General features: G+C 38.8%; 1 protein-coding gene across 1 annotated transcript in view; it reads left to right on the top strand.

Moving 5' to 3' along the window:
* The first annotated feature begins 2,232 nt into the window (after positions 1-2,232).
* LOC145984118 (protein artemis-like) overlaps positions 2,233-23,755 on the top strand; it is a 173,923-nt gene continuing 152,400 nt past the window's right edge. The window contains exons 1-2 of the mRNA XM_083117552.1: positions 2,233-2,441; positions 18,027-18,273. Coding sequence (XP_082973678.1) covers positions 2,333-2,441; positions 18,027-18,273 — 356 coding nt within the window. The 5' untranslated portion in view covers positions 2,233-2,332. The remainder of the gene's footprint in view (positions 2,442-18,026; positions 18,274-23,755) is intronic.

Raw genomic sequence — 23,755 nt, 5'->3', positions numbered from 1 at the left:
GGGATCCGAACCACTATGTGCCTCGACAGGGTATGAAACCCAGGACTACTTGATTACAAGGCGACAACATCGGGGAGGCACGTGTGGGTGAGTGAAGTGAGGTAATTTGGGAGCTATATGAGAATACAGGCTCTGGCAATACAGAGTTCAATAAATTACAACGAAACGCTTGGCAATTGCTCGATTTCCTTAACATTATTGATACATTTGGTACATGTGTGATTAATGCTTTGAGCTACCTGTATGTAAAAGCATAAAAAATGAATGAAAGAACAGAAGTAGTAGTTAAATTAAAGAATCAGTTGTTTTTGCTTACCGGCTACCATTGCAGTGGCGCTATCCCAAGATCATCTTCATTGTTGGTTGGTAAATGAACATCTTCATCTGAGCTACTACTGTCACTGCTGTCTTCCCGCCCAAGTGAAATTACAAAATCCTCCATTTGCTGCTCTTCAACTCCCTCCTTTTCCCATGCTTCGGAAATAATCTTCCTTGTGTGTTCTATAGCCGAACGCCACCTATCTGCTGTCACATCCCCGATAGCCTGTTCTGTCAATTGCAAAATTTTATACAGTGTAAAAGGTGGCAAAGTGTTCCTCTGTGCTATCAGCCCTTTGACCTGTGCCCAAATAAGTTCGATTGCATTGTACATACAATGATAAGGCGGGAGACGGACCACTGTATGTCCCGCTTCTTCTGCAAGCTTGTCTATTCGATATATGGGGAACTGGGGTTTGTGTAACATATGGAGCTGCAGTAGTTCAGCCTTCCTCATGTTTCTGTGGGCTCGCGAGAATCCTGAAGTAGGTCAATCCGGTAACAGCGCGTCGCTACCAGAGTGGGTGGTCCCACGCCGCTTGCTAGCGCGTCCCTATAATAGTAATAAATCATGCGTTTTGCTGTCTCTGGTCATAGCCTCCCCAAAGTTGATGGTTTAGCGGTTTCAGTCCCCCAAAGTTGATGGTCTAGAAAATTTTAAATATGTATTAAAAGTGAAGTTCATGTGGCACAATTCATAGTAAACTTTACAAGAGAAGCAAAATAATACATTAGATCCACTTAAGCAAAATTATTTGGGGGGCTCGAGCCCCCCCAAGCCCCATGGTGTCGACGCCTATGCCTGCAGTAGAAGTGTGCGGGATCCCGAAAAGTCGGGACCGGGATCGGGAAATAAAATTTCCATCGCGATCCCGACTTCCGGAAATGACTTCCCGACTTTTTGGGATCCCAAGCAGTCTGGAAATTCCGAATGGTCATTTTAAAACGTCGTCAATTCTAGACGTTCTCTGCATTGTGGTTTTGTACCAGAAGTGCAAAAACAAGCACTTAAGATGGAAATTACGGCTGGAATTCGAGATTTCAAGAGCTTTGGAAAATTTCGAACACATCCCATCCCGAAAATTTTTCGACTTTTTCGGGAAATTAGGAATTTTCCCCGTCTCGAATGTCGGGATTTAAAGAATTTCCCGTCCCGACCCGAAAAATTCTGTCCCGCACACCCCTACCCTGCAGTATGGTAAACCTTATCTCCAAAGGTAAATAAACTGTCCTTGTCGCCAATGTACTCATAAAAATTAGTATTTTTTCTCTTTAACGACTTTAACTATAATTTACTGGGAAAAGGTTGAATTTGTTTTGTTTAAAACATGTTTAAAACATGTTTTTTTAACAAAAAAAACATGTTTTAAACAAAAAAACAGTTTGTTTTGTTCTTTTTTAAAAAAACACAAATTTTGCCAACCCTGGAGCCTTGCTGGGATACAAGAGATCTGACCAATAAGGACGTTTGAAACCCACGTGACTGTCACCGAAAGAGCTCTCCCCCAATTTGTGCTGGAAACAGCAAAAGAAGATGGCCGCGCCATCTATTGGCCACCGATGGAACTGCAATTTCCAAGCGCAGCGAGGTTTAAATGTAGGGTAATCTTCTATACCCTAACTATTCTATGATAAAGTTCCACTGAACGCACCCAACGGCAACGAGCCATCTACCAATTCCTCCACGAACGGAAAATGTAATTGTGTAAAAGTTGCGTTCTTGAGAGTGACATTTTTAGGTGAAGGCCATTAATGAAACCAAGCAAGCAAGCAAGTGACATTTTCTTAGTGTGATGTTCAAGATAGGGTGTTATGTAGGAAATTCCTGAAACTAAATGTGACGAGTTACTCCTAATAATTAATCAAGCACTTTCAAATTCTAGTAATGGTCGTTTCGTTATTGGCAGACTTTAACGCGCTTATTTTGGTGTAGGTTGTTTACAAGTTATGGCTTTTGTGATTTAATTTTTTTTCAGATGGTTTTTATTGCACAGTGGAAGTGTTATAAAAAGTTATGAGTACCTTCAGAGGACGTATGAAAGAGTTACCCGAGTTAATGATTGACAGATTCAATGGAGATAATTTACGAGCAGAGGCTTATTTCCTAAGCCACTATCACTGGGGTATGGTTCAAATCTCATTACAGCTCTTTATTTATTCTTCTATGACATTTGTACATTTAATGTAAGACACCAAGACTACAAGTAGAAAATGATCCACAATTTTAATAAGCAAATTTTACCAAGAAGTGCAGACACAAATAAAGGACAATGGGAAAGTGCAAGGATCATAATCACTCAAGGGTGCGAATTAACGGGTGGATGCCTGGGATTCCTCCTCCAATAGAATCATCAATGGTGACAAAGGCAAATTTTCACGGCCCAAGTTCCGATTGTTTAATTCAGAATTTGGTACAACTATCATAGCTGGGAAACGTCTGTAACTCGTTTATTCTGTAATTGTTGACATTCGTACTTACCTATTCTGCAATGCGAAAGATTGGCAACCAGTTTCATAGATGGGAGACACATTACAATCGCATATTTTGTGTTTCGCATGGTTCGTACTTACCAATTGTGTATTGCGGAACATAGTTCAAGGTGCCATTGTTCTTTTTACATGTAAACAAACTCAATTTTTCACATTCTGGGTGCCTTTTTTATTCCTTTCTTCACTTCCAGAACACACAATATGGCGGGCACATCTTGACTCATGTTGTGGGTATGCAGTGTTTCAACCTTCTTCACTGAAAAATATCTAATATTCTGTTTGTCACCGGTGGAAATTATACATTATACACGGGTAGCTGCCGGATAGCCCCACGAACCATACACGGATATCCCCACGAACCATTCATGGATAGCCCCACAAACCATTATGCACGGTAGCTGACTGATAGCCCCACGATCCATTTCTGATAAGGTTTGCTTATGTTAGGCAATCTTAGTAAAAAAATAGGGGGTTGAAACACTGACAGGGGCTTACGTCATCAAACGTATGCAGCATCCGGTTGTCGTAGGGCAAGCAAATGAAAGCAATGGCAATTGTGCGTCGGTGAGATATTTCTTTTGAAAAATACATAATTCCCCAGCAAATATATTCCATGATGAAAGAAAATACCTCGACGAACGTTATAAACCTTGGAGAAACTCATTTACATAAATAGTTTCTTGTGTAAAATTGAAGAAATGTGTCTCCGATGTATGAAACTGTTACCAAAGATTGTTTAACAAGGGATTTCGCTTTTTTGATCGAAATTAGTATCTATTGTCGACATATCGAGTAATTATTGTTTGTTCTTTTATCGCTTCCTGAACATGAAAAATGGTGGGCAAATCTTGACTAGCGTTGTCGATATGCTGTGTTTCAAATGGCAAAGCAGTGTTTCAACAGAAAAATTCCCACATAGCCTCGAAAACCATTCCTGCATAGCCCCAAAAACTATTCATGCATAGTCCCAAAAGCCATTCACGCATATCCCCAGAAACAATTCGGGATCGTATGACCATCCACGAATAGCCCCAAAAACCATTCTGGATCGTATAACCATCCACGAATAGCCCCATGCACCATCACGGTAAGGTTAGGTTGCTTTAAGTTGGGCAATATAGTGAAAAAACTGTGTGTTTGGAAACACTTACCGGGGATTACGTCATCAGATGCCTGGGTAAAAATGTCATAGGCGGGAAATGGATTTCTTCAAATTTACAGGAGAAAGTACTTACGGAATTGAGTTTCTGTGTAATTTCGGAAGGTCGTAGAAGTGTTTTCTTGCATTTTTCAATGTATTTGGCCACTAATTCATGTATTTTTCTATAATAATGTCCGTCCGATGCACGGAAGCTGTTGCTTGCATTTCCATCCATGTACTTGAACCGGATGTTGCGAGCATCTGATGACGTAATCCCCGGTAAGTGTTTCCAAACACACAGTTTTTTCACTATATTGCCCAGCCTAAAGCAACCTAACCTTACCGTGATGGTGCATGGGGCTATTTATGGATGGTTATATGATTCAGAATGGTTTTTGGGGCTATGCAGGAATGGTTTTTGGGGCTATGCGGGAATTTTTCTGTTAAGAAGGTTGAAACACTGCTTTGCCGTTTGAAACACAACGCTAGTCAAGATTTGCCCACCATTTTGCATGTTCAGGAAGCGAGAAAAGAACGAACAATAATTACTCGATATGTCGACAGTAGATACTAATTTCGTTAAAAAAATCGAAATCCCATGTTAAACAATCTTTCGCAATGCAGAATAGGTAAGTACGAATGTCAACAATTATAGAATAAACGAGTTACAGACATTTCCCGGGTTTGATAGTTTTACCGATGCTCACAACATCCTGTTCAAGTACATGGATGGAAATACAAGCAACAGCTTTCGTTCATCGGACGGATATTATTATAGAAAAATGCATGAATTAGCAGCCAAATACATTGAAAAATGCGAGAAAACACTTCTACAACCTTCCGAAATTACACAGAAACTCAATTCCGTAAGTACTTTCTCCTGTAAATTTGAAGAAATCCGTTTCCCGGCTTTGACATTTTTACCCAGAATTTATCATGGTGCACAGGTATTTTTTACATAGGTCGATTTCTAATTATATCTGTTAACATGTACTTCAGCGTCTTAGTGATTATTTACTGCACGTTTTATGGAGACCAATTTTTCCTTTGCATATACTCCTTTATGATACTTTGTTTCCGAGCATCTGCTGCCATGTCAACACTTCTTGATCCAGATGTGAGTGGGGGTGATGTGATGAGCATCATGCCCCTGACTGCCTTTACCCCCCAGGGTTTCCCCCAGGTAGCCATGTTATTCGCCGCTGGGTGGGCCCTGGGGCTGCTGCCTCATACTTATTATTTTAAGTGGGTCAGGTTTAGGACTCATAGCATTAAAATAACATCTGTAAATGCTTTGAAAACCTGATCATGTAATATCTGGTCTCGAGTATGAAACTCCCTTTGAAGCTTGCGTGAAAATATGCGAAAACTCCTGCCCAAGTCAACCAAGATCTAAGAATGCCTGCTCGTGCAAGCTACATTTCAAATCAAAATTTATCCAGTAAGTAATATTTAGTGAAACTTTTAACTGTGCTAATTAGTTTCTCCAAGCTCCAAACTTGCTCCAACAATCATTTCCAGTATTCTAAAGTACTTCCTAATACTTCCATAGCACTTACAATAAATCATTAAATATTCGGAACGGTTACAAATATTGTATTTAGTTTTATAAATAACAAGACTTCTGGACTTAATTAGTTTTTGAAAATGCAATAGTGGATGAAAAATAAAAAACAATCAGTAAAGTGAACAGTGGAAGAGTGAATACTCAGGAAAACGTTAGTGTGAGGAAATGAATGACTTATTATGAAGTTTTTATTTCTCTTAATGGTTTTCTCTAGTAGGTATTATTACTAATACTCCTGCTGCTGCTAATAATATGTATTTGGGCCTATCGGATGGCATACTGTCACTCTGCATACAAGGGACCCTAGGTTCTAACCACGGTGGAGGCACATAATATGGTTTTGATCTCACTTTAAACTGTAGGTCCTTTAACTGGGCAAGATGAGAGATGAGTTTCCCAAGTGGCAATCCGATCCTCTTATCAAGTAGATAAAGACAGTTCACAACTGTATTTGGTTAGGAGCATCTCCGATTGCTTTCAAATTTGGCATACTCACTAATTTTGGCATCGTAATCACGAATCTGCAGTTAAGAATTGGCGGTCACATCTAGAAAATGCGAAATAAGTAGAAATAAGGGGGTCCGTGAAGGAAGTAAACACAAGTGATTTATGAAGGAAACCTCAATTTTTTGGAATGATTAGTGTTCAAAAACTATGTTTATGAATACCCTGAATTTAACTATGCTTACCTAACCTATCCTAACCTTACGTGAATGGTTTGTGGTCCTACGTAAATGATTTGTGCGGCAAGTATGTTTTCCAAATTTACTGAAGATGCCATATTGTCACATGTAAAGCAATGCTCCATGGAACGGATATCGAACTTCACTTGTTCCATCATCAAACATGGCGACCATTAGTATCAACAATCATAGTGGTAATGTATGCACGGTATTTCGCATTTTCTAGATGTGACCGCCAATTTTTTACTGCAGATTCTTGATTTTGAGGTCAAAATTAGTAAGTATACCAAATTTGAAAGCAATTGGAGATACTCCCGGTATTCTGTAATTATACCTTTGGTTAAGCATTTTTAATGAGGCATACTGCTGTAAGATTATTTGGAGCGAATTTACAATACTGGAAGTATCTTCAGTTGCTTTCAAATTCGGCTTACTCACTAATTTTGGCGTCGTAATCACGAATCTGCAGTTAAAATTTGGCGGTCACGTCTAGAAATTGCAAAATAAGTTGAAAAAAGTGGGTCCATGAATGGAGTAAACACCCTTGATTTATGAAGAAAACAACTTTTTTTTGCAATGATTAGCGTTTCAAAACTATGTTTATGATTATATTTAATTTTAACTATGCTTGCCTAACCTAACCTAACCTTTCAGTGAATGGTTCGTGGAGCAAACATGCTTTCCACCTTTACGCAAGATGCCATTTTCTCACATGTAAATCAACACTCTCACTTATTGCACAACACTTGAGCAACATTTGTCGCAAGACCGTTGTGCGGAAAGGAAGACATCTTCATATAGTTTACATGTCAGTGTATGGAGAATCATAGCGGTAATTGACAAAGTTATTTTGCAATTTCTAGACGTGACAGCCAATTTTTAACTGCAGATTCGTGATTGCGAGACCAAAATTAGTGAGTATGCCGAATTTGAAAGCAATTGGAGATACTTCCGGTATTGTAAATTCATACCAATTTTTTTTTTATTCCTGTTTCCAAAGTCATCTCAAAGTGAAACTTACACCAGAGAAATTAATTAAGCCTTGTTTCCATATTAAAAAACGCGGCAAGAATGAAAAATACAGAGAATGTCTCCAATTTCTTTCCTACTACTTATACTCACTAAATATGCAGTCCTGGTAACGTATGTGGAGTTAAAATTTGGGGGTCATGTAAAAAAATTGTACACTTACGTCTATATATGTTGCAAAATTACGTTCTTCATTACCGCGATCATTCTCCACACAGAAACATATGAACCATGTTTGATGATATGAACAAATGACGTTCGGCATTCGTTCCGCTGTCTACAGCATTGCCACACTGTTCCTTCGTTACTTGCAGAGCATTAATTGTTGCTTCGTTACTTGAACGAGGTAGAAGAGCATGTGGAATGCGGACTTCGATTAGAGTTAAGTTTGGCAATAGTGTTCGAGCATTCTTCTACAAAAATGGCATCTTGCGCAGTGAGGAATATAGTGCTCCACAAACCATTCACGGATAGCACCACAAACCATTTCCGGTAAGGTTAGGTTAGGCAAGCTTAGTTAAAATTTTGTTCCTAAAACAATGTAATACAGCTGTAAAAAAAAAATCCACAATTTCCACATGTGACCCCTGCATTTTAACAACAGATTCCTGATTAGAAGGCCAAATTTAGTTAGTATACCAAAAATTAACGAAATTGGAGACAGTCCCTATATTTTTCATTCGCTCCAAAAACACTAAGTTGCTGACCAAGGCAGTATATTAAGATATAAAAACACTTAACATGTAACGTTTCAGCCCTGCATCAGGATCTTTCTCAGATGAAGAACTCAAGAACTTGCTCCAACAATCATTTCCAGTATTCTAAAGTACTTCCTAATACTTCCATAAAACTTACAATAAATCATTAAGAATCATAAATCATTGCAAGTTCTTGAGTTCTGAGGGTTGAAATGTTACATGTTAAGTGTTTTTATATCTTAATAAACTGCCTGGTCAGCAACTTAGTTTTTTTTTTTTGAAAATTTCGATATTTTCAAAAATATTTTTTTTATGAAAACTCTGCTCCCTTAGCTTCAAAAGAAGCTAGAAATGAAAGTTATACCATAATTGGAAGCAAAGTTATGAATTGTTTTATTTGACCTTGTAAGCACTTAAATTTTACGTTTGTTAGAAGGTTGACAACTCTGCTGTATGAATACCGTGTATCACTCAGAACTAAAATTTTACATATGTAAGATACTCCATGTCTTCTACCATCCTACCAAATTTCATGAAAGTCTGAAATGGTCAGGTTGAAAAGTTCATTTTTTTGTGATGATTTGAATGTACATAACATTTATTTTAATGAAGATTGATTAATAGAAGCAGTGAGAAAGCTACTAATTTTATTTTATAGCCTTTTAGAACATACTTTAAGCTTGAATTTGAAAAAAAATGGCATGATAACTGCATTGCCTTTTAGTGATGATGCAATTTTAATAACAGAAATTGAAACAAAAAAATCAACATTATTTACAATACAATAATTTTTTCTGACCCTCATTGCAAAGGAATCTTGATGACAACTTTTTAAATGTAATAAACATATATCTATGAAATTTAGAAGAAAAAGAAATTCAAGGTGATGTATCGATTTAACTCTGAGAAATAACTTTTTCTGTTAAGTACTGCAGGCCTTCGGCAATGACAGATCCTTGCAAAATTCTGAAACTTTAGCCCCCTTATCTCTCAGTAACTATGAGGTGTAGAGAAGAAATTTTTTCCCCTGTGTTTATACCCTGGTAGTACGAGGCTTGTCCGGAAAGTAAAGATACAAACACATTTGCACGTTAGGGGAAAAATGTGTACCAAAGTTATCAACACTGGCAGTAACCGTGATCCATACGACGAGGATTAGGAGTGAGTCGTCAGTGCTGCGATGAGTCTTGTGCGAGGAACACGCGTTGGAAATGGCAGCGGCGATACCGAATCCTGCCAAGTGCGAAGTGCGCGACGTGATCAGGTTTTTGCAGGCACTAGGAAAGCGTCCATCGGATATCCACCGAGAAATTGTGACTGTGTACGGGAACGTAATGAATCGTCAAAATGTGCCGAAATGGTGCCGTGCCTTCGGAGAAGGTCGACGTGCAGCAGTCACTGCAGTGGCACCATACCCATTCTCCAAAAGCCAAAAATTTCAAAACTTCAATTTCAACCCGCAATCTGATGGCAACCGTTTTCTGGGATCGACACGGCATCCTGCTGGTGGAATTCATGCCGCCTGGAAGAAAGATTAATGCTGAAACCTACTGCCAGACTGTGAAACATCTTCGACGTGCAATTCAAAACAAATGGAGAGACATGTTGTCAAGTGGAATCTGCTTTATTCATGACAACGCCTGCCCCTATGCAGTGAATGTCACCAAGGATCTGCTTGCACAGTTTTAATGGGAGGTCCTTCACCATCCGCCATACAGCCCCAACCTTGTACCCAGCGATTACCACCTGTTCCTGTACCTGAAGAAAAATCTTGGTGGAAAACACTTTGCCGACGACGATGAAGTCAGGGAAGAAGTCACAACTTAGTTCCAGATGCAGGTGGCGGATTTCTACGATTCAGGGATACAAAAACTTGTTCCGCATCTGAACAAATGTTTGGACAATGGTGGCACTTATGTGGAGACATAGCCTCTGTATCAGTGTATCAAGTGTAACTTTAGTCGCGAGCAATACATTTATTTTATATCTTATTTTTGGTTTGTATCTTTACTTTCCAGACAAGCTTCGTATTAACAAATACACCAAGTTTCATGAAAATCTGAATCCCCCCACATAACAATTTCCACTTCATTGAAAGGACATTCACAAAGGAACAGACATGCCCAAGTCAAACCTGGAACATGAGACTTACTCAGATAAATCATGAATTTTGTGTATAATAATTACAACGCTAGTTCATTCGTGGTATTTCTAAATCGGTGGTTTGGTTTGCATATACAAGCAGGATAATATCTAGTTTTCAAGGGTTCGTAGCATTGAAACGAGGAGTCAAACAAAAAGAATCATTAAGAAATGTTTTTTGATTGATTGATTGAGTTGGTGTTCTAAGTCCACTTTATGCGCAATAAGGCTAATCGGAACTGGACGTACAGTTTAAAGTGGGATCTGAACCACTATGTGGCTCCACCGAGGATCGAACCCAGGAAGAATTTTTTTTTTGTCTTTATAATGTCTATGCACTGTGAAAGTTTGTAGGATAAGCCTTTGCATACATTGTTAATTCCATATTTTTCGAGATGAGACAAGAATGAGAATTGCCCTCCGAGACGAGAATGAGATGGATGTTTATAAATCGAGATGAGACTGTCAACAAGACAGTTACAAATAAACACGAGACAGACATTTACAACTCTCAACAAGAACAAGACCAAGACTGCCATGTCTCGTCTCGATAGGATCCCTAGTGGTGAGGTTGTGAACCAACCAAAATGCATTTGGGGTAATGAGATGAGGTGGCTTTTTTCGCAGTACAAATTTCAAAATATATCTTACCATTTCAGTATGTGATATAATGTTATACACTTTATTTCCTTGTAATAATTACACATACACTAAGCTTTGAAATGTACTGTGCAACTCATGTAATCTTCTCTTTCTCTTATCCTCACAAGCCCCCCCCCCCCCCAATGTCAGAGTGGTTAGTGCATCGAGCTACGATACCAGGGGTCCCTGGTTCGAATCCTGGCCTGGGCATGTATGTTTGTGACTGTCCATTCATCAATTTCATCATATCATCACTCATCCCCATCTTCGCAAATTAGCCAAAAGTGGCACAAGAAGTGAAGTAAAATAAAGCACATCAATAAATAATCTTATCTGCACAACAATATTTCATCATAATTTGTGCAACAGTAATTAAACACAAGCTGAAATTGCTTTATGGAAAAGAAAGTAAAATAGGCTTTATAAAAAGTGAAGAATGTGAAAATTCTTAATTTGCACTACATAGGTTATGGTAAATTTCGATAAATATAAGTTTAAAATATATTTTTGAAAATTTGGTCAGTAACCAATTTTACAAGCAATATTTTTCACATGACCTCAGAACCCTTTCATTTATCTTGCACATGAGCAGCAGGGATATTGAATAGAAGAATGATTACAAAGCATAGCTTTCCCTTCCACCATCGCTCCTTCTTCCATAATTTAAATTTGTACAGATTTGTAAAACTGCTGCACACATTGGCTCTTCATGGCTATCTCTGTAATCTGAACGCTTGAAGAGCAGACGACAAACGAGCTCTAAGTAGTGATGTATTAACATGGCAGGGCGTGTTTTGAGCACAACGCTAGCCTCAGAACTTTGGTAGTCTAGTTTTTGCCTTAAACTGAACGCAGAGAAATGCGAGAACTTGCAGGGGTCATTTTTCCAGGGTGTAGTTTTTAAAATTGCTGTAAAAAACATTGAGTGGAAATGTGCATTTAGCTGATATATATTTTGTTGTAAGGGAGTAAAAAGGCATATTTTGATCACTACCTGCTACTGACATTTGATAGAAATGTTTTTTTCATTACACAATACTGGACATTTTTACTAGTGCTCTTATTGAGTGAGCTATCAAATCACTGATATCACCAGAATTATCCACAAAATTTTCAATTTGTGATATTGTAAATTCATGTTATATATATATACACACACAGCATGTATCATAATAGCATAAACAACATATCAGGTTTATTATTTTAAAAAATGATCTAAAACACAAGAGGTTCATTGTGTAACACTGAGGTTCATTGTGTAACAATGAGAAACTCTTCAAGTTTTGTTTTTCATGTGCAAGACTTTTATAAACACGGTCATTGTGGTGCTGGTGTAGTGTTAAAGAAAATGGCAACTTTTACAGGTGCAGAAAATGCAGGCTGTCTTCAAGTTCCTAGACTTTACGCCCTTACGCTTCTGCATTTGCAGCTTTGTGAAAGACAAGGTTGATGTGCCGTCTATACTGCAGAATTTGCAACAGATAAAGGACAGAATCAGAAATGCCCTTCCTTTGGTGGATGGGGAGTTCTTGCGAAAAGTGTGGCAAATGAGATTTTCAATGGGATGTGTATCGCATAACTGATGGAAGCCACATTGAACATTTATAGCCCATAGAAACTTGAAGTGTTACTGATTGATACACAAGAAATATCACTGTTGTCATGGGCGTAACTTGGGGGGGGGGGGCAGAATTGAAAAGTTTCTATCTCATAAAAATATCGTCTAAGGCCATTGTGCTAAGTAACTGCTACACTTACAAAATCATGAAAAGCACTTTACTTAAGTAAGTAATGTATGTATTTACATACAGATTTCATTTTACAATAAAAAACCTTATTTATTGGAAAATTAAAAAGCCCAATAGAAATCTTAAACACAGAGAAAAATGTGGTTTGTGCAAGAGATGCAATTTTTAACCTTAAAGAGAGCCTTGAATCTGAAATTTGCCCAAAATACAAGTTACCGTAGCAATTGCATTTTATGGAACATACCATACATATTATGGTGTACCAATGTGAGTGAAGCATCTGGTCCTAATGAAGTTGCAGTCACCTTTCTCTAAGAGTTGTTTCAGAGTCAACATCAGTTAATATTTTTGAGATATCAATACACAAAACAGCAACGTGGTGAAATCTTTCTTGTCCAGCAGTGTTGCGTATTTACATCCTCAGTGTTCAGAGGTAAAGGAGTCCTCACAGCTTGCTGAATTAACAGGGACTTACATACATTTTTTGAAGCTATCATTCAAATTCGGAAATCAGTCCTTTGAAGTGCTTGATGGCATGGTGTATGTTATTTTTTCTCATAACTTATTAAATCATTTGCACTGTTGGAATGAAACGCAACAAATATTATGACATTTTAAGACAAGTACAAGGACAGATTAAAGGGGGCCAAGCAGGCATTCATGGGCAACAGCCTCTTTACATGGGCATTATATTATTTTCCAGATATTGATAAATACTGACAGAATGAGATGGAACAAAGCAAACGTTTAAGACATTTTGTGGCACACTTGACCAGGTAGCAGTTAGGGAGAACAAGAGGCAATTGCCACAGGCGCTGAGAGGGGGTGGGGCAGGGTGAAAGATAGGTGGACCTGAAAGAAGAGGTGGACAAAAGTTTGGGGAAGATGAAAAACTTTACTATCTTGCTCCAAGAGTGAATTAAAGGGGTCTGGAGGTGACCTGCCTCTCCAAGGGACCTTGGGAGTGACTAGGGCCAAATTGCCAGGGCTTTGTTTTATTTTTGCAGATATTGGTAAATAATGTACACGGAATAAAATATAAAGTTTAACATTGAAGAATTTTACAGCACATATGGAAAACAGTGACAGCCCCTTGGAGCTGGGAGGAAAACCCCAATCACCCAGTCTGTCCCCCTACCATCCCCTAAAGCAAACAGTAAAACTACACAAATGAATGTTCTCTAAACCCAAATAGTCATTTTGATTGATTATATTAACTGGTACTGACTCAGAAAATATCCCTGTCACCTCTGCCACCTGATTCTTCTTTTATTCGTTGCCATCACCATGGAAGACTGTAGTTTGAGGCAGGTAGGGGTGTAGTCAGGATTTTATATCAGGTGGGGAACGCCAGACTAATAAGCAATGGTTTTGAAAACTGTTAAGGGGAAAGTACTGAAACAATGCCTTGCAATGTACGTACCTGTTATCTCATCATACATACACCACTTTTCAATTAACTTCTAATACAATTGCGTAGGGTTGAAAACCGTGTGATGAGAGAGAAGTGCCAAGAGATTGGACAAAGGGACTAATAGTTCCCATATTCAAGAAAGGTGACACAAAGGAATGTAGTAACTACAGAGGAATAACACTAATGTGCCACTCAGCAAAGGTGTATGAGAAAATATTAGAGAAAAGAATAAGGGAAGTGACAGAGCTGAACATGAGAGAGGAACAGTATGGATTTAGATTTAGGCAGATCAACAGTAGATCTGATATTCACCATAAGGCAAATGCAGGATAGGCACTATGAGTATGGAAATGATTTGAGTTTGGCATTCCTAGATATAGAAAAGGCATATGATAGCCCATGGGCGTCCGGAAGGGGGGGCCACGCCCCCCCCCCCCTGGAAAATGAATGTGTACCTAAAAATTATATAATTCACACATAATTTCATTTCAATCAGTAATTTATGTTAATTATTATAAATTTGTTGAAGAAACATGATAATTTCAGACTGAAACAGTGTTTTTTGAGGGGGCATCACTATTTTGGAGGGAAATGTGTGTCCTTTGCCCCCCCTGGAAAAAATTGCCTTGCTTGCCCCTCCCTGGAAAAAATCCTGCGGACGTCCATGATGATAGCATGGACAGAACAAAGATTTGGAAGGCTCTAAGGCCAACCAGAGCTGTGTGAAGACACCAGTGGGAAGAACAGAGTGGTTCAGTATAAGTAATAGACTAAAACAGGAAAGTGCTCTTTCCCCACTGCTCTTCATAATTACAATGGATGCAATTAACAAAGAGGTGGGGAAGAAGATAGGAGAGGAATAGATGAAGGCCCTGTTGTTCGCTGATGAAAGAAGAAGTACAGAGACAGCTTGATAGTTGGAATGAGGAAATCAGAAGAGCAGGAATGAATTTCAGTGCAGAAAAGAGTGAGACGCTAATAACAACAAGAAACAGAGCCAGAAATGTACCAAGAATAAAGATCGGCACAGAAGAGTTGAGGGTAGTGGAGAGCTTCAAATATCCAGGAAGCATAATTGAGAGATGTGGAAGAATAGATGAGGAGGTAAACAGAAGAGGACAAATAGGTGGTGGACTATATCAAAGCGTTCGAAGATTATTATGGAACAGGGATGTACCTATGAAATGCAAGAAGGTAATATATAACACCTACTATGTGCCAATAATTACATAAGGAGCAGAGACTTGGACAATGACACAGAGAGAGAGAGAGAGAGAGAAAAGAAAGATGCAGGGAGTGGAGATGAAATTTTTAAGGAGTATATTGGGGAAGACTGGAAGGGATAGAATAAGGAATGAGGAGATCCGACAAACAGTGGGTGTGGTGAAGTTTCAGGACAGGATAGATCAGACACAGATGAGGTGGTTAGGGCACATGAAGAGGATGGATGCAGAAAGAGCTTACAATGCACATGGAGTGAGAATAAGACCAAGGAGGAGACCAAGATGTCAGTGGAAAGAGCAGATAGTGGAGAGTGTTAGGAGAATAGGACAAGATTGGAACACCGTGAAAAGAGAGCAGTGGTGGAAGACCAGGAGAAAATGGAGATGCTTGACTTCTATGCTGACCCAGCCAGAGTCAGTAAGCGGCAAAAGATGATGATGACAATTGCATATAGACCTAATCTCAATTGTAATTTTCAATCATTTAAAATTATGCTTCTTACAATGGTATGTATCTTGGATTTTTTAAAAACATATTTAACACTTCCTCCGGTGGAAGCTGTGCAGTTCTCATCATTAGGTATTTTGTCCAAGGGCGTTCTTCACCGCAGCGTTCATAGAAAAAGGGTGGGGAACAATCTCTGAGTGGTGGCAGGAAGTGTTAGAGTCCATAAACATTTGGTCAAAATTAGTTTGTTGCACTAAACAAATTTTTGCATCATATTAATTGGTTGCTTTCACTGCAATGTTTTTTCACATTGTTGGTTTCTTTCAGATGGAAATTTTAATGATCTGAACTTTATGTGTCACAAAGTGTCCTCAATATATCAACCAATATTTATAAATAACTTGGCAAAATTTCAGGAACGATCCGGGGCCTGTAATTCCATGAGTGCCGACACATGGCAAAAGATGCGGGTAATGAAAATAACGTCATCTTAAAGCTTACTGCAAGGGCAGATTCAATAGATGTTTGGGCGACCTCTTTTTCTCTGAGGGTCTTGCTTGGGGAGTGGGGGAAGGGGGCAATCTCATAAATACTTTTCGCAGTTAGAATGAAATATGGCAAACATTGTGCCATTTTATGACACACATGGTGGGCTCATGCCACTGGTGCTGCAAGATGTGGGAGGGGCCGAAAGATCGGAGCGAAAGTAACATTAAACAAGAGATAGGGATAACATAGGACAGGAGAAATATAGCTCCTTTTCTTACTTTTGAGAGAAAGTTGCCACTGTTCCGAAGTCAATTTTGTCTGAAAACCTCTCTTTTTTACATAAAATCTGAACATTGGGGTGGGGGGAGGGCAAGTTCCTTTCTTGCCCCCACCAAGTTATGCCTATGATTGTTGTATTCCATATAGTTTAGTCACAATAAATTCTTAAGTTGTTTACTCTGTTATGATACACTCTGTATGTTAGAACACCTATTTTATGTTTTTCAGGGGACCAAGGCAAAAAACTTAAAATACCAGGAAAATATAAAATTGAGAAAAATTTATAACATTTTGCTCTATTGAGACCCTGAAGATTCAACATATAACGTGGGAAAATATAAAAATTGGATTCCATTCTATGCTACATTTTCTTGAGCATGTTAACTTACTTCTGAACAGGGTTGTTAAAGGTCCAGGAACCTAAAAATTCTAATGGTTCTATTGGGTTCCGCTGCAGGACTGGAACCTTTTTTTGGTCACACAATTTAAATTCGGTCCTAGTTGCGTATTGTTTCATTGGAAAAAGGTTCCTGGACCGTACTTAAGTTGATGCGGGAAAAAAGGTTCCCGGACCGAATTTAAATTCTTCCGGAAGAAAGGTTCCTTGGACCGAATTTAAATTCATTCTGGGGAAAATGTTCCTGGACTGAATTTAAATTCATCCGGATAAAAGGTTCCTGGACCATATTTAAATTGATCTGGAAGAATGGTTCCGGGACCAAATTGAAATGCATTAAATATGAAAAGGTTCTACACTTTCTAACTCATTTACGTTTGCTGATTTTCTCTTCCAGTCTGGGATTGAATTTATTTACAATTCCTGAACCAGGGTGAACCAATTAAAAGTTGCCTTCTAAAATGTCCGTGAGTACGTTTTACATTGGAATGTCACACTGCAGTCGTAGAAACCGTAGCACAGGGAATAAATCATAATGCTGTTGTTCTCTCGTGGGCCAGGTTGTAAAACTCCTTTGTTGAAGAGTTACATAATACAATGGATTATATTAGTGTGACGTTACATTAAGTTCAAACAAACCTGTCACGTGTTGCTCCGGCATCCGATCCAGGAACCACAGCCAATAGGAGCCGTCAATGAGGTAACGTGAGGCTGCAGTTATCAGAACAGGGATGGGCAGTGCTGCTACAACCAAGGGAAGGAAAGCGCACGAGAGATTGGGCCTACATGGAGAGGGGTAACGTAACTGAAGCATTTGTGTTTCATCATTTCTACCGTTAAGCATGGCCTTGTTCCTTAGATTCTTGAGATAGCCAGCACTTGGATTAGTCTTTCATGCTGACAAGTGGATAATTGTTTATCATCAGGCCGTATTTGATCCAAGTTACATATTATTTCATTTCAATGTGGAACTTGGATCCTATTTAAACTGATTCAGATAAAATGGTTCCTGGACCATATTTAAATACATTCAGAAAAAGGTTTCTTGACCATATTTAAATACATTCAGAAAGAAGGTTCCTGGATCGTATTTAAATTGATCTGATAAAAGTTTCCTGGACCGAATTGAAATACCTTACTGGTAAAAAGGTTCTTTACGGTCCAGAACCCATTTACGCTTGCTGATTTTCTCTCCTGGACCAGAATTGAATTTATTTAAAATTTCTGGACCTTTAACCACTCTGCTTCTGAACCTATTGTCATGAATATAATGTACTGCCATATAATGTTTAATGTTATGTGTATGATATATTTGCAGATCACATGAATGGCTTGTTTGAAAGAAGATTTTTGAAGATTTTGGAGAAAAAGGAAGATAAATTTTTATATTGCAGTGAAATAACAAGAAGTTTTCTGTTAAATAAGTTGGGGGCCAATTTGCAGCACAAAATACTTGCTTTAAACTTCCATGTAGCATCATTGCTGAAGATTACATCATTTAATGGAACACCTGTTGACATAACAGTATCAATGCTACCTGCAGGTCATTGTCCTGGTTCAGCAATGTAAGTATTTTATATAATGTGAGAAATGCTTGATTTTATTTATTTATAATAAAAAATGTTATCTTCCCATTATATTTTTTTTCTTTCTAACAGTAAGAAAAAATACAAAGTGCACTGTGAAAAGAAAGTAGAAAGTAAACACTACAATAGAATATGCAGCAGCACTTATTTTGGAGTTTGTCAGTATCACTCTCATCACATAGGTTGACAAAACAACCATTTCACCACTGTTGATGACTATTTGCTAGACAAACATAATTAAGGATTAGAATAAGTGATGATTAATTAATATGTGGAACCTTTATTCAGAAACACTTATCTATTGCTGAGCCAATACCACTTTCAACCAATACTGATGGCAGTGCTTGAATATTGGGGGATATTCCAACTGTGCCTCACTGATACCAAACCATAAACATTAAATATTTCAAGTATTTCAGAAAATTTATGATTTTGAAGTTTTGAATAAGAAAAACTACCGTATTAAATTATTAAACAATTTTGAAATTTTTGCAAGATCTAGAGGATAATGAAGACATTAATGAAACAGGTATTAGTAAGAACTGGGAATATGATGTAATGTAATCATCAGATACAAGATCTACTTGATACTATAAACCAAAACAATGTAAAGACATGTCATAACCTAATGGAAAGGTAAGAAAACAAGCTAAACTAATGTGGTTGATTGACACTAATGACATAAATTTAAAGAATTGAAAAAAGAATGAAGTTATACACCTGCTTTCAGAAGTAAAAGAATATCCCATTTAGCAATGTATCAAAGATGCTTATTGGGACAATCTTTTATGAATACTCTTGCTCCTGCCTCCCTCCTTCCTCTCCCCACTTTACATTTCAGTTCACTAAAGATAGTGAAAAGTTCAGTTCAGTTATTGCTGGATGAGTTTACTTGTGCAGAGTGTTCCAAAAGTCAGTTTACCAAGAGAAACTTGGTCAGTGCTGGATTTTACAAAGTTGTAATGTGTAAAAATGGATACAAATCACGTGAGAATGAAGGAATGTGCTTACAAAAGATGTTCAAATTGTGTATGTTCTTGTTCTATGCACATGTACACTCTCAATTACTGATTGGTTGATCTGCCACATTTGGCTAATCACAAGGAACACTGACAATTAATACGAGGCATAATTCTGTCCTTGTTCACTTTGTCAACTTCTTATTCAATGTTATCTTGCAGATGTTTCAAATCCCTTGGTTTTTCATCAAACACTTTATGTTTTTGTATATCCCATATGGCAGAATCACAGTTGAAAAGAAAGCACAAAAACATTGTAAATGAAGCGGAATCGTGACTTCAGATTTGAGAAGATGGATATCATTCATGATTTGCCACAATCTGAAAGGGGCCTCAGTCATAATCAACAAAAGAAAATGGTACATGGTACCATGCCCTACAAAGTCCATTAGAATGGCATCTGCAGAATAATGGTAGCCAGTCATACCACACCTCCCATTCCAGTAGTTTACTGTAACGAAATTCCTGCTCTTCTACAGAGTAATGTGGAGGAGCTCCATCCTGTTGCCAAATGATATTACAGTTTTCATACAAAGGACTACAGAGGCTGTTCAGCGTATATTTGACCAAACGCGATTCCTTTCCCCTGCACTCAGAATGAACTCACCCAACCTTGGTTGGGCATGTTTGTCAGTGTAGTGTGTGAGCTGTAAAAGAGTGGTAGTGTTTTCTCACTGGTCCGAAAATCCCGCCCAAACTGAGCCACTTTTGGGAGGAGTACGTTGTATAACTTTTCCAAGTGTTTGCATTTTCTCGCTTGGCCGAAAAAGCTGCCAAAACTGAGTCGCTTTTGGGAGGGTTATGTTGTAGACCTTTATGACGCAAAGTTCAGTGTGTCAATGATCAGGAAGTAGTGTAAGAGCAAGGATTGTGATGTTAGTTTGACTTATTCAAGAATGTGATCAGCAAGTATAAGGATTGCATGGCCCCAGCGTTCGGTTCTCCAAAGAAGGGGACGAGAACACTGCTGTGCACACAAGCCACCACCAGTATTCAGGCGAAACTTCGCAGAATGGCCATGCAAGAGAATCCTCCGACCCAAAGACAGATGGCGAATCATCTAAATATGTCCTTGGAAACTGTTAACCGCACCTTGCACCTGCATACTGGTGGTGGCTTGTGTGCAAGGCCATGTTCTCGTCCCCTTGTTTGGAGAACTGAACTCTGGGGCCAAGCAATCCTTATACTTGCTGATCACATTCTTGAATAAACTCAAACTAACGCCACCATCCTTGCTCTTTCACTACTTCCTGATCATTGACCCACTGAACTTTGCATCATAAAGGTCTACAACATAACCTTCCCAAAAGCGACTCAGTTTTGGCAGCATTTTCAGCCCAGCAAGAAAACGCAAACACTTGGAAAAGTTATACAACGTACTCTTCCCAAAAGTGGCTCAGTTTGGGTGGGATTTTTGGCCCAGTGAGAAAACACAACCACTCTTTTACAGCTCACACACTACACTGACAAAAGTGCCCGACCAAGGTTGGGCAAGTTCATTCTGAGCATGGGGGGAAGGAATCGCGTTTAGTCAAACATACGCTGAACAGCCTCTGTATTTTCCAGCTCAGGCAACACAACAGCACATTACATAGCAAGATACTTGTGTCCAGACACAATACCTAAAATAAATAAGGACCTATGATTCCACCACATTTAATACAGGAACATTCAACTGTTTTTCAATTATTAAATGTGCATTATCATCACTCCAGTAAACATTTGATTTTGATTTGATTTGTTGTTTTAAGTCCACTTTATCCACAGAAAGGCTAATCGGGACTGGACATACAGTTTAAAGGGGAATCCAAACCACTATGTGCTTCCACTGGGTATCGAACCTGGGACCCCTTGATTACAAGGTGACGACGCTACCTCTTCACCATCGGGGAGGCCTCCAGTAAACATTGTTGTGTCTAATAACTTGGATATTCAGTTTAAATGAGGCTTTGCCGACCCACATAATACAATGTGGGAATTCTCTTTCTACCTCACAACAAATCAAACATACTTCACAAAATTCTACCCATCAATAAATGTCATCCACTGAAAGGCTTTATAACACATGAGGGCAATATGGTTTTATGTTCATCTGTTTGAAAATGTGATAGACACTAAGTAGTAAGTCTTACTAGAACACCACTTCACACCAGAAATCATCAGTCTGTTCAGACACACACTGACCTATCTACTTCAGCTACGGTGGACAGTACTATGAGCAAACCGATGGTGTGGCAACGAGTTCCCCACTCTCACCTGCCATAGCCATTTTTTTCATAGAAAACTTTGAGCACGAAGCCCTGCGCACAGCTCTGTTGAAACCCGCTGCCTTCTACAGATATGTGGACGACACCTTCATCATCTGGCCGCACGGTAAAGAAACTCTTCAGCCATTCTTAGACCACCTGAACAATCAACACCCAAATATCAAGTTCACCATGGAGACTGAGAAGAATAACAGCCTGCCATTCCTGTATATTCTCATCAAACGCAAGCCAGTCGGATCCTTGGGACATAATGTATACCGGAAACCGACTCACACAGATTTATATCTTAATGCCAGCAGTTTTCACCACCCATCTCAATGATCTACAGTAGTCTCTACTTTATTTCACTGGGCCATATCCATCAGCAACGTGGAGCATCTATCAGAAGAAATACAGCATCTTCACATAACTTTCAAACAGGAACGGGTACTCAGAACACAACATCAACAAAACATTAAAACGAGTACTGTCCAAGGAGACCAGCACATCAGGGAATTCGGACACATCGGGGAATCCGGACACATCAGGGTACACAGACACTCCAGGGGACCCAGACAAAGCTGACCAGAAGATAGCCATCCTTCCTTACACCGGAAACCTCTCCAGAGTAATAAGCCGAATTCTAAAGAAACATAAAAACCATGCACAAACCACCTCCGAAGATCAAAAGCCTACTACGTAACCCCAAGGATGAGTTAGGACTCAAAACACAAGTAGTCTACCAGATTACCTGTAAATGCGGGAAAGCATACATTGGGCAGATGGTTAGAACAATAGAACAGCTCTGTAAAGAACACCAAAGCAGCATCAAGTACTTCCACCCTGAAAAGTCGGGACTAGCAGAACATTCAATCAATGAGGGACATAGACCAGATTTCAGCAACACAGAAATCATAGCCAAATCTTCAAACTACTGGGACCGCATTATCAAGGAAGCAATAGCCATTCATGAGGAAAAAGATAATCTGAATCGCGACACAGGGCTCGAACTGGACCCAGCTTGGTTAGCGTTAGTTAACCAGAAGCGTGCACCCAGCAGACATGCCACCCGATTGGTCCATCATCTTCAATGGGATCCCCCCCCCCCCCCACGAACCTATATACACCGGGTTGATGCTCAGAACTGCACTTCTATCCTGAAGATGAGAGTGACGTTAGCTCTCGAAAGCTTGGAATCTTTTCCGCAACTCACCTGGTCGATAGCACGAGAGAACCTTTTCATCATGATAGACACTAGTTTGAAGGATCATAAAATTCTGCAGATGCCATTCTAATGGACTTTGTAGGGCTTGATACCATGTACCATTTTCTTCGGTTGATTATGATTGAGGCCCCTTTCATATTGTGGCAAATCAACGAATGCTACCCATCTTCTCAAGCAGTGTGGGCAACTATTAGAACATTACATTCTATTTCCTCAAATTTTTTTTTCCGGTTACCTTCAGTAAAACACATTGTATTTTGCTTTTCATTCTTAATTTTCCCCTCTGCATATACAGGGCGAGTTTGTAAATTCCTCATAACAGGCTAATAGCTTTTAGAGGGATAATAAATTTCAGAACATATCAGTATAAATTTACTTCTGTTTAAATGGACTACTATTCCAGGGGTTGTATTTTGAACAGACGTGGTGCCCTCTAGGCCATACCTAAAAATTTCAATTAGTAAAGGGGTCAAGTGATACCTTGTTCGATAGGTCTCTTAATTTTATACAACTTTGCAGGGAACATTTTTCATTTTTTTCTTTTCTTGGTTTCCAAATGTGTGTCAAAGAATCATTTTGTGGTTTCAGCTTGTCTTTCACTTTGTAGCAGGTTAGGTCAAAACTGACAACAAATTGTAAAAGGCTAATATTTTCAAAATTGAGAACAAATCATAACAATTGTGTATATCATCACATGAAAACTTATACGGCTAAGGAGAGGCAGGGCAATATGTCATCACATGAAAACCCATACGGCTAAGGAGAAGCAGGGCAAGTGCCACTTGCGTATTTCTTTTTTAGAAATTCTCATAGAATATTTCATGTATTTGTTGCTTTCTGCATATTCTATGAAAGGATAAAGTGTTTCCAAAATCTGAAACCATGATTCTGCTTCATTTACAATGTTTTTGTGCTTCTTTATCAACTGCACTGATTTTCCATCCAGGAGAGATGCGATTCTCTGATCATTT

This window comes from Lepisma saccharinum, chromosome 2 (genome assembly GCF_977018435.1).
Source record: "Lepisma saccharinum chromosome 2, izLepSacc3.1, whole genome shotgun sequence".
NCBI classification, from domain to species: Eukaryota; Metazoa; Arthropoda; class Insecta; order Zygentoma; family Lepismatidae; genus Lepisma; species Lepisma saccharinum.
Note: the sequence above shows the minus strand (reverse complement) of the source record. Positions and strands in the feature narration are given on the sequence as shown.